This window comes from Misgurnus anguillicaudatus, chromosome 20 (genome assembly GCF_027580225.2).
Source record: "Misgurnus anguillicaudatus chromosome 20, ASM2758022v2, whole genome shotgun sequence".
In the NCBI taxonomy this organism is placed as follows: Eukaryota; Metazoa; Chordata; class Actinopteri; order Cypriniformes; family Cobitidae; genus Misgurnus; species Misgurnus anguillicaudatus.
Genome location: NC_073356.2, coordinates 14,798,407 through 14,813,819, shown reverse-complemented (window position 1 = coordinate 14,813,819; position 15,413 = coordinate 14,798,407). Strand labels below are relative to the sequence as shown.

The following is a 15,413-nucleotide window of genomic DNA, read 5'->3' as shown; positions in this document are numbered from 1 at the left end:
CGGATTGGATCAAATCTTGAAAATGGGGTTTTCAAAGGAAAAAACGGATTACATAACCGGATTAGATCACGTAATCCAATCTTGGTTTTGATCCGGATCAAACCTTTAGTTTGGGTTTTTCAAAACTTTTTTGTAGCATTTGGATCACTTTGATCCAAAAAATCTGGATTAAACTGATCCCATCAGAAGGGTGGATTCAGCGTGGATTTCATTGCCAAAATGTAATTAAAACTTAAAAAATGTATCAAATAATACTATTTGGATCATGCAGTATCTTACAAGATATCCTATTTATTCATAAGGTTTTAATTTTATTTGTTCATCCATCAGGATACAGTGATTAGGTAGGCTTTAACGTATTCAGCATTTCAGTATAGGCCTACAGCAATGTAGAAAAAGTTTGGCCCCATAAAATAATCCACAAACAGCTGTCAAAATTGACCAAAAACAATACATTTTATTCTGTCACTAATTGATATATACATATATATATATTCAGTGTTTGTGTTGTAGGTCTCAGATGAGCGGACTGCTGGTAGAGGATGGTGTGTGGTTGTTCTTGTTTTTATAATTTTTTTTAAATGTGTGTTTTCATTTCAAATAAAAATAAATTTATATTGACCCCACACTGGCTATTCTACTTGTTGCTCTTTACATATCTATAGTTCTAGATTGTAATTTCCTATCCTGTTTGAGCACTGGTTATCCAGATTTGGTGATCCTGAAAAGTTCCTATCCGGATCAGATTGATCCAATCCGATGTTGCTTTGAAAAACTGGCTCAAAAGTAACCTGGATTACGTGATCACGGATCGCAAAAAAAAAGATTACTAAATCCGGATCAATTTTATCCAGATTAAACCTTTTGAAAAACCGCGCCCTGATGATTACTAAGCTGTGCTAGATTACGACTATTTTAATGCATAGGGGTTTGATCTGAGAAGTTTTATTTGTACAACCCCATGTACTTTCTATAAGTGCTCTTGAAACGTAACTTATCTGAGATATTGTGAGCTAATTTTAGCTTCCACGAGTCCTTAACCAAAATACCATTTCTTGAACTGAAAATGTTAGCAAGATGGGAAGCCATTGGAGAAGGTTTGTATTCATTACACTGAGGGCCCTCTAGACTGGGTGCACATTGCACTTTATAGGTAAAAAAGAAGGTGCCATATTTAAAGACACAGGTGTCGGTCACAACACCACTTCGAAGATCAAATGAGCATTTACCAAGGAGATCGTTGTTCCAGTATTCGTCTGCATCATATACTTCAAAGATTAGTTGATTAGCCATATTGATCTTAATGGGACCAAACTCAAATGTTTCTGGCCAACGTGGATCATCATTTTCATGAATAATCTCAGTGCGTTTGACTTGTGTACCAAATTTGATTTCCACAAAACCATCTGTTTTACCACCCACATCTCCATATAAACCTTTGGCGTAGAGTCTGTAGACTTTCAGTGTGGCAAGTCCTTTTTGAGCTGGACAGCAATTAGACTTTATAATTTGACTCGGGTTACAAACACAAGCACATCGATCTCTCGCACTGCACTGCCTGCCGATGCCACAAGATTCTGAACAAACCTTCTTTAGAGAGTTTTCATTAATGTAGTCCTCAACAGCTTTCTTAAGTCCATTCCTGGCAGGATCTGTTTCACTCAGTAGAAAATGAAGCGGTTTGAGAGTGTAGTGCACAATATCAGGAAGGGTCTTCAAAGACTCAAGCCAGGTTTTAAGGGAGTTTGGGTGTGATGAACCAGAAAACAGCAAATCTTCTCCATTTATGTTTCCTCCAATAATCTCTGTTTGACGTTCGTTGAACATGTTGCTAAACGTTTGACCCGTACCCATCTTCTTTTTCTTTTCATTACAAAAATGTGTTTCTGCTGCCACAGTTACTCCATGGACAGTTCCAGAGGCTTCCACATCCAAACAGTCTTTGACTGCAGTATCTGTAAGTCCATTCATTGATGCCTGACAGGTTTTGATGGCTGTTATGGCTTTCATTTTTCCTCCTAACTCCACATCTGTGATATAATGAGTTCCAAATGTGTTGATCAAGTTGTGGTAGGCAGTTGCATCATATGCTGTAGGGAGAGATTTGACTGCTTTAAGAAACTCTTCATGAAGAGGTGGTGTTTGGACTATTTTGTACCTACCAAATGAAGAAAAAAATAAAAGATAAATATGTTTGCATTCAGCCATGTCAAGAACCAGAACAGTTCGCAATATAAAGTTGTATTACACGGCGCTCTAAAATGCTTGATTCTGATTGGCCAGTCGTGACATTCCAAGGTATGTTATTCAGAGATAACACCTGCTCAAAACAGCTTGCCTCACCTGTAGAAGCTGCATGCAACTTCATGTTTGGTAAAACTGTATTTGTCTTCTTTTGATTTTGTCATTGCAAATTTAGCTTCTCTTGAATGGGTGCTTCCAGCTGCTCCTCCATTACCCACTACCTTTAGACCAACTTTCCAGCCGACTGAAAGTGCTGATGATGAATCATTGACCACTGACTCACTTGATTCAAAGATCCGACTGGAGACTTTCATTGAACACTTTGGCAAGCTCCTCCAGAATACAACTGCTGCTGGTAACTTCTGTTTCACTCCATTTAAGTATTCATTTCTGCTCAGTGTACAAGTGCCGTTTCCTAAATCCCAGTTTTCCGTGTTGATCACGTAAGAACCTTTACGCTCCATGGTCACAACATCAAATCCCTCTCCACCAAGATTGTGCCCTGGAACAAAGGGAGCATCTTCACACTCTTTTGTTGTGCCCAATTCATTTTCTCCAGAAATGGTCACGAGAAGCAATGCACAGAAAATAAGCCACAACTGCCCCATGATCTGCTGGGAGAAGATTTTAGATTTTCTATTATTAAAACAAGGGGAGAAGCATGTGAAACGAATTGTCTTTTCTCACCATTAGATTCAATGCTGAGATAAAACCATTTGTCGTTCTTACCCTCCTTTTATATGGGTGCATAGTGGTTGTGGGTGACTGTGGTATATTGATAGGCAAAAAGTTGAAGAAAAAGTGGTTATGTAGTGTGTATGATAATTACTGATAACAAAACTCTAATAATGATAAGAAAACTGAACTTCTGTTTTGTGTCTTTTTCATTTAAATAAAAGTCAGGACAACATATTTACATATACATTACATTTAGGCATTTAGCAGACGCTTTTGTCCAAAGTGACTTACAAAGATAAGGAAACAATAAAAGCGATTGTAATGTCCATACCGCCACGCCACCAGAGGGAGCCCTCTCCGGAGTACTGACATGGCGTTGCCCTCTGCTTCTCTGATTATTTCCTGTATTGCCTTACTTAAGCTTCAAGCTGGTCTAGGCCTAGTGCGAAGTATTGCCAGTTTACCCTGCATACAAAGGGGTTATTCTGAGTTTTATTCTGACTGCCTGTATATGACCTTCTGCCTGTTTATCTGTTACTTGCCTTTGGATTACCCCTTGTCTTTGTTTGCCTGGATTGGACTGCCTTTTGATATTGACCTGCCTGCCTGTCTCTGTTTACCCACTTGCCTTACGTCTTGGATTTGTTTGCTAGATTGGATTTGTTCCGCAAAATGGATCCCGCTGTTTCTGCGTCCTCCTTACAGAATACTTCGGCTACCATTGATCCAACAATAAATGCCTGAAAGACGTGTTCCAGAACAGTCTCGATACTGAACTCCAAGTCGAGCTAGTTGTAAAGGTGAGAATCTCCCTTTTTCTGATTATGTAACTCTTGCAGTCCATATTGATAACCTGATGAGAAACGTACCCGCTAAACCTAAAGTGAGGACTTCTTCGAGTGCTATGAATACTATGAATGCCACCTGCAAAGTTTTGTATTCCCCTGTCGATTCTTCGAATGTCATAGAAGCCATGCAATTGGGATTTTCCCCACTTACCATGGAGGAATGCCAACGCAGACGAAATCTCAATCTCTGTTTCTACTGTGGAAAACCTGGACATCGCATCGATTCCTGTCCTACTAAAACACTGTGTTACAGTAACCTGGTAAGACAGTCTCTAAACCTCACTCCATGACATGAAATGTGTTCACAAGCCATCTCAATAATTCACAATGATGAAACCTAGTCGTTTACAGCATTAATTGATTCTGGCTCTGCTTTAAATCTCATCAATAAAGCTGTTGTTGCTAAATACCAAATCCCTCTTGTCCCATGTCAACCACCTCTGCAAATTTCCGCCATAAATAATCTCCCCATTGGCAATGGTATTACTCATCACACTATTCCCCTCACACTCCAAGTAGGTGGAAACTGAAACTCTGTATGTAATTTCTTCTCCACGTTATGATATCGTCCTGGGTCATCCCTGGCTCGTATCACATAACCCCAAAATCAACTGGAGGTCTGGTGAAAATTTACAGTGGTCAGCTCATTGCATGGATCATTGCATCAACCACCCCAAACCCTGCCTTTCTACCAGTGTTGAAAGCCCGTCTGGTAAGGACATTAAAATTCCTGAACTGTACAATGAATACTCTGAAGTTTTAAGTAAATCCAAGGCTACCGAGTTACCTCTCCAAAGACCATGGGATTGCGAATAGAACTGCTTCCTAATGCCATGCCCCCCAAGAGTAAAGTGTATCCTCTGTCCCAGCCTGAAACCCGTGCTATGGAAGACTACATTTCTGAAGCATTAAAACATTTATTTATCCGATCATCCACCTCTCCTGCTGCAGCTGGTTTCTTTTTTGTTGAATGATGGAGGCCTGAGACCCTGCATTGACTACAGAGGTTTGAATAATATTACTGTCAAGTTCCCTTATCCCTTACCTTTTGTCCCTTCTGCCCTTGAACAGCAACGAGAAGCCAAGATATACACCAAGCTTGACTTGACGTGCCTACAACCTCATCCCAATCCGAGAAGGCGACGAGTGGAAAACTGCATTCCACACCACTAGGGGGCACTATGAATACATTGTGATGCCGTATGGGCTATCCAACTCACCAGCAGTATTCCAATCATTCATTAATGAAGTATTCAGAGATCTCCTTAACCAATATGTCATTGCCTATATTGATGATATATTAATTTGCTCTAACAATATGGAGGACTACATCTGCCATGTGAAAGAAGTTCTGTCCCATGTCTTCAAGAACCAGTTATACGTGAAAGCGGAGAAATGTGAGTTCCATGTTACCAAGATTAACTTTCTGGGGTACAATATCAGTTCGCAGGGAGTCGAAATGGACGACTCAAAGGTCAAGGCAGTCACAGCATGGCCCACGCCATGTACCGTCAAGGAACTACAGAGATTCCTCTGGTTTGCAAACTTCTACAGAAGGTTTATCCGGAACTACGGCATGGTAGCAGCACCCCTCTTGTCACTACTGAAAGGCAAGCCGAAGAAGTTATCCTGGAACCCCCAAGCAGAAAAGGCTTTTCAGAAACTGAAAATCTGTTTTACCTCAGCCCCTATCCTGAAACATCCAGAGAAACAGTTTATAGTGGAGGTCGACACTTCTGACACAAGTATCGGGGCTGTTCTCTCCCAGCGCCAGGAACCATCTAACAAAATTTATCCATGTGCATACTATTCCAGGAAACTCACATCTGCTGAACGTAACTACGACGTTAGAAACAAGGAACTGTTGTTGATCAAAGCAGCCTTAGAAGAATGGAGACACTGGCTTGAAGGGGCAAACCATCACTTTGTCATCCTAACTGACCACACAAACTTTATGTATGTCTAGGGAGCTAAGCGACTCAATGCACGTCAGGCAAGATGGTCTCTATTCTTCACCAGATTTAACTTTTCTATTACTTACAGGCCCGGAAATAAGAATGGCAAGGCAGACGCCTTATCCCTCTACCACGATCCTACACGTTCTGACCGCACCCCTGCATCCATAATACCACCATCTCACATCATAGCCCCCATCTCATGGGATATCATGCAAGAGATTCAGCAGGAGTATCAGCAGGATCCCATACCATCAGAATGTCCCCATGAGAAAACCTACGTGCCTTTGTCTATCCGTCCCCGTATCCTGCAATGGGGTCATGGTTCCCTCAGCTCTGGACATCCAGGTATTTCCCGCACTATTACACTTATGAGAACGTCCCTTTGGTGGCCCACCATGAATAATTGTAAATAACCCAGTTATTTAGTTTTTAGATTTTCTTTAAATGCACTATAATACGTATAAGTTTAAGTTTTTAAAATATTAGTTGTGTTTATTCTGGTTTAAAAATGTTTTATTGACATGCAAAGTTATTAAGCCTATAGAGACTTTTATTTTGAAATGACGGACTGCCGCGGAGATCGCGCATGCACGGAAATCTAGCAGGTGGAGATCGCTCGTGCACGGAGAGAAGGAGCAACACGGTCACAGAGTCAAAACATTAAATATAAAGTTAAAGCAGCTAAAAAGTAACTTAAAGTAATAATAGTTGTCTGATTATTCTAACACACGGTTTATTTTGGTTTATTTTTGGATAGTTTTGTGTTTTTGGCCTTCTTTTATTTTAGTACCTGGTTGAAAGAGGCACAAAGGTTAGTCATGTGTGTTTGAGCACTTTAATATAGTTAATATAGTCTTTGTGCTTGCTTATAAGTATTTTTTTGTTATACAAGTAATATTATCTTGTCTATTTTAGATAGTTTAATCACATAGTTTAATTTTGTATTTATCTTAATTATTTGTGAATGTTATTGTATGTTTTAGCTCTTACGGTGTGGTGGACTCAAAAAAGGCAATGTGAAGTGAAATAAGGTGCATTTTAAGGAAAATAAAACTGGAAAAAAGAGTCAAACGCAAACATCAGTGCAAGAGTCAACTTTATTTCAACTGGGCTGCTACAATAATGATGTCACAAATTTTGTTAAGTCCTGCCGTATTGGTGCCCAATCTAAGACTCCCAAGGAATTACTCACCGGTCTGCTGAAACTCCTGCCCATTCCACAATGCCCCTGGTCACACCTGAGCAGGGGCGTAGCCAGTAATGGGCCAGGGCGGCACTGGCCCGCCCACATAACTCCCTGGCCCGCCCAGGCAAGTTTAATCAAAATACATTTTTTGTTTATTTTTATTATTCAAATGTATTTAAGAAAATATATTAATATAATCCTGATTTATTGTTGACCTGTGTGTGTATAATTTGCTTTCTAAATAAAATGGAGTTGTTAAAGCAAGTTGTAGGAATTCGCCTCCGGAACGTAATTGGTTGCTAGGGGTTCTGACAGGTAGACTCTGTGGGGAGCGACGGGCTCTGGCAGCCAGCCAGCTAACTTTGCTAACTGCTTTTTAGCTAATATTAAAATTGCCACAATAATGGCTAAAGTTTCTTTAATGTGTTATTTAAAAAAGCAAGAGTTGAGGAAGACGCCACTGTCTCCATCTGCCGAGTCCTACCAGCCCAGTTCTTCAGACTCATCAACCCACAAGGCGGCTAGTCAGGCGCGCTGGTGGCGCCGGTTGCCGCTTGCTCCCTGGCGCCAGTTCCAGTGCGCTCTCCGGTCAGACTGACACAGGTTGACCCGCCGATCTAACGGCAATTGATGAACCACATACAACCCAATTTGAATCCACGAGTACTACTCGCCTCAAAAACCTGTGCCTTTTGTTTTTTGAAAAATAACTCTGTGACTCTTTGGACTATAATGAGATCATTTCTGTTTTCAACATTAAACCCAGGCGTTTGCGTCTTGTTTTGTAGAATGAAAACAACAAAGGTAAGCCTGTTGTTTAACTCATTTCCTTTATTTTTGCTCGGGAAGCAACCCCTGCATCCATGTTGTGTATAGATGTATGCCTTATAGGTTAAGTTACATTGTTTAATTTAAACGAGTTGCTATTTTTTTGGCACAAAAGCTTAATTTGCAAAGGAAAGATGTCACTGTTTTTGCAGATTGTCTATTCTTTTTTTCTACTCTAAGGTTTAATTATTATTTAAGTCATTTTATCCTAGGATAAACCTGCACCTGAGCATAGACTTTATTACGGATCTCCCCAATTCTAACAATTACACTGATATTCTGGTTATTATCGACCAATTCTCTAAGGCCTTGATCTAGTTCCCTTCAGAGGATTACCTACAGCCATGGAAACTGCAGATGCTATGTTTCACCACGTATTCAGAAACGTATTCAGGAGGACATTGTATCAGACCGTGGAACCAAGTTTACTTCTCAGGTTTGGAAAGCTTTCTGTAACCAACTTGATATAAATGTCAGCTTAACCTCTGATTATCACCCCCAGTCTAATGGCCAAGTAGAACGCCTGAATCAAGAAATTGGAAGATACCTGAGGTCCTATTGTAATCGAGAACAACACCGCTGGTCAGAATTCCTGCCCTGGGCCGAGTACGCACAGAACTCACTGAGGCACTCATCCACCAACCTTACCCCCTTTCAATGCGTACTCGGCTACCAACCCCCCATGTTCCCTTGGTCAGGAGAACCGTCTGCTGTCCCCGCTGTGGACGATTGGATGAGAAGGAGTGGAGAAGTTTGGGAAAGCGCCCATGTGAGACTCCAGAGATCCATCAGAACCCAGGAACTCCACACTAATCGTCACAGACGTCCTCACCCCCCGTACCAACCTGGCCAAAGGGTCTGGCTCTCTACGAGAGACCTCAAGCTCCAGCTTCCGTCCAAGAAACTAAGTCCGAGGTACGTAGGACCTTTCAGAATAGACAAATAAATGATGTTACTTACCAATTAGAACTCCCCGTTAATTATAGACATTCTCATTCTTCCATGTTCCCCAACGCGGAGCCTTAAGAGCCACCTCCTCCTCTGGATGTTGCCGGGGAGCCAGCATACGCCGTCAGAGAGTTGTTAGACTCGAGGCGACGCGGGGGTCGACCAGGGCCGTGCACAGACCTTTTGAGGGGCATGTGCTGAAACTGAAAAAAGGGCAACCCCCCCAAACAAATATATTATACATTTTTATTTTTTCCTCTGCTTTGCATACATAAAGTTAAATAACATTTGTTTGAAGAAAAAAATCTATTCTGTTTGGTTTTATGAGCTATTTTTTATTATTTGGATAACATGTCTATGTTTGCCATTGAGAAGAGGGGGAAATAGGAAATTAAAGATCAAAATTGGAGATTATATTATATTATAGCCATACCATTAGCATATCCAACATGTATCTGCATACCTGGCAAAAACTGTGCGGAGGACCAGGGACCATGTTCTTTTGAAGGTGCACTAAGCACAGCGGTGGTTCTCTCTCATCACTACACTTTCTATAAAATAAATGAAAATGTATAAAAATTTGTCTAGTCATTCAGGGCTAACTTTTTTTTATAAGGAGCACTGTAGTCCTGACAGAGAATGTTTGGAGCGCAAGCAGAAAATTTTGAGCACGCCTTAAATCAGCCTGCAATTATTCACATTTTCCCCAAAATAACTCCATTACTGAAAAATACTAAATAGACTTAACTTTATGCAGTTGATTTCAGAATAAAAAGTTATGAACCAAATAATCATACAACCTCCTTGACTAATTCAAGGCATAAGATACATACATATACAATAAGTTATATCCAGATAGCATATTGTAATGAGATGAGTGACAGGGCAATATTACTGTACTGTATCCTTTAAACGTTTCTCGTCTTCGATCCAGTTTTCACTAACTGAGCATCTGATGTCTAAGACCTTTCTAATCTGTAATGTTTTTGGTGTTAAACTTAATGTAGGCTAGACATTCTCTCTATCTCTCATCTCCGCAATGTCTAAATTTAAACCCGAGTGGGCGAGTCTTCTCACGGGTCTGAGTGAGATGTGTTGACTACCCGGGCTGCATAGTTAAACGATTGAAACGCATGCAAATCAGCGGTAAAAACCCGAACCTGCATTCCGTATTGTTGTCACGGGTGCCCTTCACATGCGTGAACACTTGCTAAAAAAATGCTCGCGTGTCAAAAACTCCACTTGGTCGCAGTTTGGAGCCCTTGATGCCCCCTGATTGCCCACTCGCCCAATCCCGTCTATGGATAATCCGGCTCTGCTCAAATTTATAAAACATGAACCGTTATAGAGTAGACATGCTAGTGTTTCTTTCGTAATGAGACAGCATTGTACTCAAACAACAAGATATTTATTTACCGTTGCAAGACGTTTAGCTGAGCTGCTCTGCTGTGGAACTTCAGCTCGCTCGCTGCACTCAGGGGGCGGAGTTAAGAGGTTTGACCGACAGTTTGAGTGGATCCAAAAATATTTTGTTTTTTTAAATATCTTTTATTTGATAAATATACAAACAGACGTAAAGGATTACCAATAGCATTGATTTATTAAAGAAAAAATAAAACACCTCCAAAAAAAGGGCACTTCGGAAAGTAAGGACCAAAAGGGCATGTGTTCTGTGCACGTGCCTGGGGTCGACTCCAGTACCTGGTTGATTGGGAGGGCTATGGCCCTGAGGAAAGGTCCTGGGTAGCCTCGGACGACATTCTGGACCCCAACCTCACTGAGGATTTCCACCGAGCCAGACCCGACCGACCTGCACCACGTCCTCGAGGAAGGCCCCGTAGAGCACCAGGAAGTGCTCCTAGGGGGGGATTCTGTAACGTCCATACCGCTGCGCCACCAGAGGGAGCACTCTCTGACATGGTACTGACATGGCGCCACCCTGTGCTTCTCTGATCATTTCCTGTATTGCCTTACTTAAGCCTCAAGCTGGCCTAGGCCTAGCACGAAGTAGTGATGGGAGAAACTAAGCTTTTCGAAGCAATGAATCAATTGAACCAATTGCTTTACAAATTGATTCAGTTTTTCAAAGCTTTCGAAACACTATACACGCTGGCGACATCTGCTGGTCAAAATAGTGTAAAAGCAGCAAGATCTGTCCAAACATTTTACACTTTTTATAAAATAATAGCAAGATTGTTCTAAAAATATGTTTTTAAGAAAAATAAAGTATTTAATTTAGTAAAGACATAATTAAATGTATTCTGTGTTTTTAGTTTTATTTATGGCATACACATCATTAAAACAAACTCTCTTTTTAATTCTGCACATTTTTTGTCATTAAATCTTTCTATAAACAAAAAGTAAACAAATTGGTAGTGTTATTAGTCAGAAGGATCGAATGTTGTATAAACTTTTTCAATAAAGCTGAACCGAGTTCACATACACTGGTCATTTGTGATCAACTCCCCCTAGTGGTGAATCGTCGGATTTTCGAAACGTTTCGAAACAGTTATGACGTAATGAAGTCTTGTTTGCTAAAATCACGTGACTTTGGTCAGTTTCAAACGAGCTCCAAACCAATGATTCGAAACAAAAGATTCGTAAATGTTTCGAAGCTTCATGAAGCGTGCTTCGATATCGCCCATCACTAGCGCGAAGTATTGCCAGTTTAACCTGCATACCAAGGGTTTATTCTGAGTGTTATTCTGAATGCCTGTATATGACCTTCTGCCTGTTTATCTGTTTATTGCCTTTGGATTACACCTTGTCTTTGTTTGCCTGGATTGGACTGCCTTTTGATATTGACCTGCCTGCCTGTCTCTGTTTACCCACTTGCCTTACGTCTTGGATTTGTTTGCTAGATTGGTTTGTTTTAATAAACATCCGCAAAATGGATCCCGCTGTTTCTGCGTCCTCCTTACAGCGATGTACAAGATACAAGTTTTCACTATTTCGAAACAATATCTGTTAAGAGAAAAGAAAGAGTTAGTTTAGGTATTGAGGATACAATGTCTCCCCCTGTGATAGACTGTTTAGAGACAATGAGGATAAGGCTGGCCGGCGCATGCTTTTGGAGGTTGGCGCACCGAATACCTTACAAAAACACCACCCCCGACCAGTGGGCTTATCACTACAAATCGATACCCACCGAGCATCAACAAAATCCGGTTGAGTAAGGGAGTACGGGGAGACAGGGATGAGACTGTGTCAGCCATCTCCCTGATACCTGTGTGGGCTGTGAGGGCAGAGCAAGTGATAACATTATGCAATCCTTATCTTTAAATCTTTACTCTGTGTTTGGGAGTACATAGCCCAATTTTGGGTTTTATTAGTCTTGTTTTAGAGTTTTGGCCTTGTATTGTGGATTGTGTGTACAAAAAGTAGCATTCTATACTGTTTCCATATGTTTAGCTTTTTGGATTCAAAACACGATTGCTGTGGCCTGCTGAGCTCTGTGAGCTTATTCCCGCTCCACCCAAGCAGTCAGCTGCTGGGATCCAGCTGGGTTCACTGGATCATTAGGTGCTAAGGGAGGGCAGCACATTACTGCCACACTAGGATAGCGCTGTGTTTGAAATTTGGCAGTCGGATGTACGGAGCCGCGTGTTCGTTTCATCCTCGTTCTTTCACACTAGCTATCTTGGCCATCGTACGGAGCCGTGTTTTCGCTTCATCCTCGTTCCTTTACGCTAGCCATCGTGCATTATATATTAAAGAAAACATTCTACTTTTTTGAAAATATGCTCATTTTCTAGCTCCCCTAGAGTTAAACATTTGATTCATACCGTTTTGGAATACATTCAGCTGATCTCTGGGTCTGGCGCTAGCCCTTTTAGCATAGCTTAGCATAATCCATTGAATCTGATTAGACCATTAGCATCACGCTAAAAAATAACCAAAGAGTTTTGATATTCTTCCTATTTAAAACTTGACTCTTCTGTAGTTACATCGTGTACTAAGACTGACGAAAATTAAAAGTTGCGATTTTCTAGGCAGATATGGCTTAGAACTATACTGTTATTCTGGCATAATAATCAAGGACTTTGCTGCTGTAACATGGCTGCAGCAGGTGTAGTGAAATTACACACTGCCCGAACATAGTCCCCTTTGTTACTTTCAATAGCAGAGGACTATTTTTGGCAGTGCGTAATATCACTACGCCTGCTGCAGCCATGTTACAGCAGCAAAGTCCTTGATTATTACGCCAACATGAGAGTATAGTTCCTAGCCATATCTGCCTAGAAAATCACAACTTTTAATTTTCCACTGGTCTTAGTACACTGGTCTTCTATTCCTTTGTCTGTCCTGACTGCATAATTGAGTTGTCCCCAGTTTCATTGTTCCATGCTGTTCTGCATGTGTGGTCGAAATGTGATCGAAAGTGGATGTGCTCAAAACATTTCATACCACCTTACACCCATATTTAGCATCGTTGTGATCCGATTGTCCAAAATGCATCTTAATACCAGGTGTAAAAAGGGCCTTAGCCTGGTACAACCTGTACCTGCCTGTTGGCTTTGTATGCTCCTAATAAAACCCTACGTTACAGGCAGCAAGACGAAAGGCATTAACAACATTTTTGCATCAAAATGACAGTCAGTACTACATTTTTTGTCCTGTGTTGTGTGACTTTGACCATAATTCTACAAATTTAGATGGCATGTACAGTGTAAACATAGGTCGGTGTGTGTTTGTGTAAAATCCAAAAAGGTTTAATTAGAGATGAATTAGAGATGCCAAATTGCCCTTCCACCCCATGTCTGTATGGATCAACTTCTGCATGAATTAACCAGTCATAGTCATAGATGCTGGATTGGCTCATTGTCCATGACTCAGTAAATACTTCTACATTACTATTATTATTTATATATATACTATATCTATATATTCTCTTTAACAATGTGTTTTCTTTGTAGCTGCTTTGCAACAATTTAAAACTGTGATAAGAGCTACAGAAACGTTAACAAAAAGAAGATTGACACGTTGTTTCTGCATTTACAGCTGTGGTTTGACATTTCATCAGCTTGACAGCTTGTGGCTTAGCAGGTCTTGCAACCGGTCACTGTAAAATTGTTTGTGAGCTTTCAGGGATCAGTAGCATTTAAACTCATGCAGAGTGTATAAAGCCTAATTTAGTCCAAAAGCAGGATTGTTTGTGGTGTTCAGGTGTGCCGAGGTCTGGCGGTTCATTCTTACATTGTCTCGTATAGATAAGCGTTGTTGATAATCTTCCCTTTCATTGGCATTAACATTGACATTCAGTTTATTTAACAAGGCCCACATTTGTTTGCTTTCCCCTTCTTCATATATTTTCTTCTCCATCAATATTTTATCACTCTACGCAAACAAAATAGGTACCGGTATAAACCAAAACAGTAACAGCTAAGCATGGTCCTGATGGCACCCCAGCATGCAACACTATGTGATAGTTTCACATTCTCTATACCAGGGGTCTCCAACGTGGTGCCCGCGGGTACCCTGCACAGAGTCTGTGAGGTGCCCGACAAAGCACATTCTATTAACAATCTCAATTGTTATATTTATTTATTACATATTTTTATATTGGCTTGGTTTTTCGTATGTTAACATTTTAAACAATACTAAAACACATCAACAAGTAAAATAAAATCAACAAGTAAAACAAAAATGATTTAAGTAGACAATATCAAAAAGTAGCCCTCCAGATGTTTTATCCATTGTGGTAGCCCTTGTCCACAAAAAGGTTGGAGACCCCTGCTCTTTCATTATACTTTTCATCAAACAGTAGGGGAACCAGAAACTGAACCAGCTGCTAGTGATTTCAGCAACTTTGTTGTTTACATTAAGTGAACCAAAAACCAGGCAAATTTATTTTTGGCCCCATTTCTAATGTGGCCTCACACTCTGATGTTCACAAAAACTTTTCGTGGGCTTGATTACTGACAACACCAGAACAACAACTCTTACTCAACACCAGATGCTGGCTGTGGATATCAGGAGACAGGATAGTTAACACAACCCCATCACCATCAATGGTTCACCCGCAGACCAGGTCCTTGGTGTTCTCATTACTAAAGGGAGATCTGCATCTGACCTACACCCTAGTCTCTATGCAGTAGTCTCTTCGTCGTAGACTACATGCCGGTTTTCATTTATACTTCTGCTACATTTTTCACATTGGGATCTTACACATGGCTTGCTCACACTTCTCTTTATCGCCTCTTCATCTTCAGGTGCTGACTAGGTGCATTGTCAATGGCCAAGTCTGAGGGCCTACTTTGCAAATGTACTGTAACTGGAGGGTGTGAAACATCAGCAATCGGTCATAAAATAAAGTATACAAGTGTTCGTAGTAAATTTTGTGGCCACTTATTGGACCAGGCTATTGCTGGCAAATGCACATTGCACTAGATACAGTGAGGAAAATAATTATTTGAACATCCTGTTATTTTGCAAGTTCTCCCACTTAGAAATCATGAAGGGGTTTGAAATTGTCATCGTAGGTGCATGCCCACTGTGAGAGACATAATCTAAAAAAAATCCAGAAATCACAATGATTTTTAACTATTTATTTGTATGATACAACTGCAAATAAGTATTTGAACACCTGTCTTTCAGCTAGAATTCTGACCTCAAAGACCTGTTAGTCTGCCTTTAAAATGTACAAATCCACTCCATTTATTATCCTATATTAGATGCAACTTTTTGAGGTCGTTAGCTGAATAAAGACACCTGTCCACCACA

The 15,413-nt window shown here is 40.6% G+C and overlaps 2 protein-coding genes across 2 annotated transcripts in view; one reads left to right on the top strand and one right to left on the bottom strand.

Moving 5' to 3' along the window:
* LOC129454437 (uncharacterized) overlaps positions 1-15,413 on the top strand; it is an 86,269-nt gene that overhangs the window by 49,615 nt on the left and 21,241 nt on the right. The window lies entirely within an intron of this gene.
* Positions 647-2,933, bottom strand: LOC129454436 (perforin-1-like). Its single transcript, XM_055218962.2, has 2 exons — positions 2,344-2,933; positions 647-2,158 (listed from the first exon to the last, which is right to left on the bottom strand). Exons 1-2 carry the CDS (start codon positions 2,850-2,852, stop codon positions 946-948), a joined length of 1,722 nt encoding a protein of 573 aa, XP_055074937.2. The 5' UTR covers positions 2,853-2,933; the 3' UTR covers positions 647-945.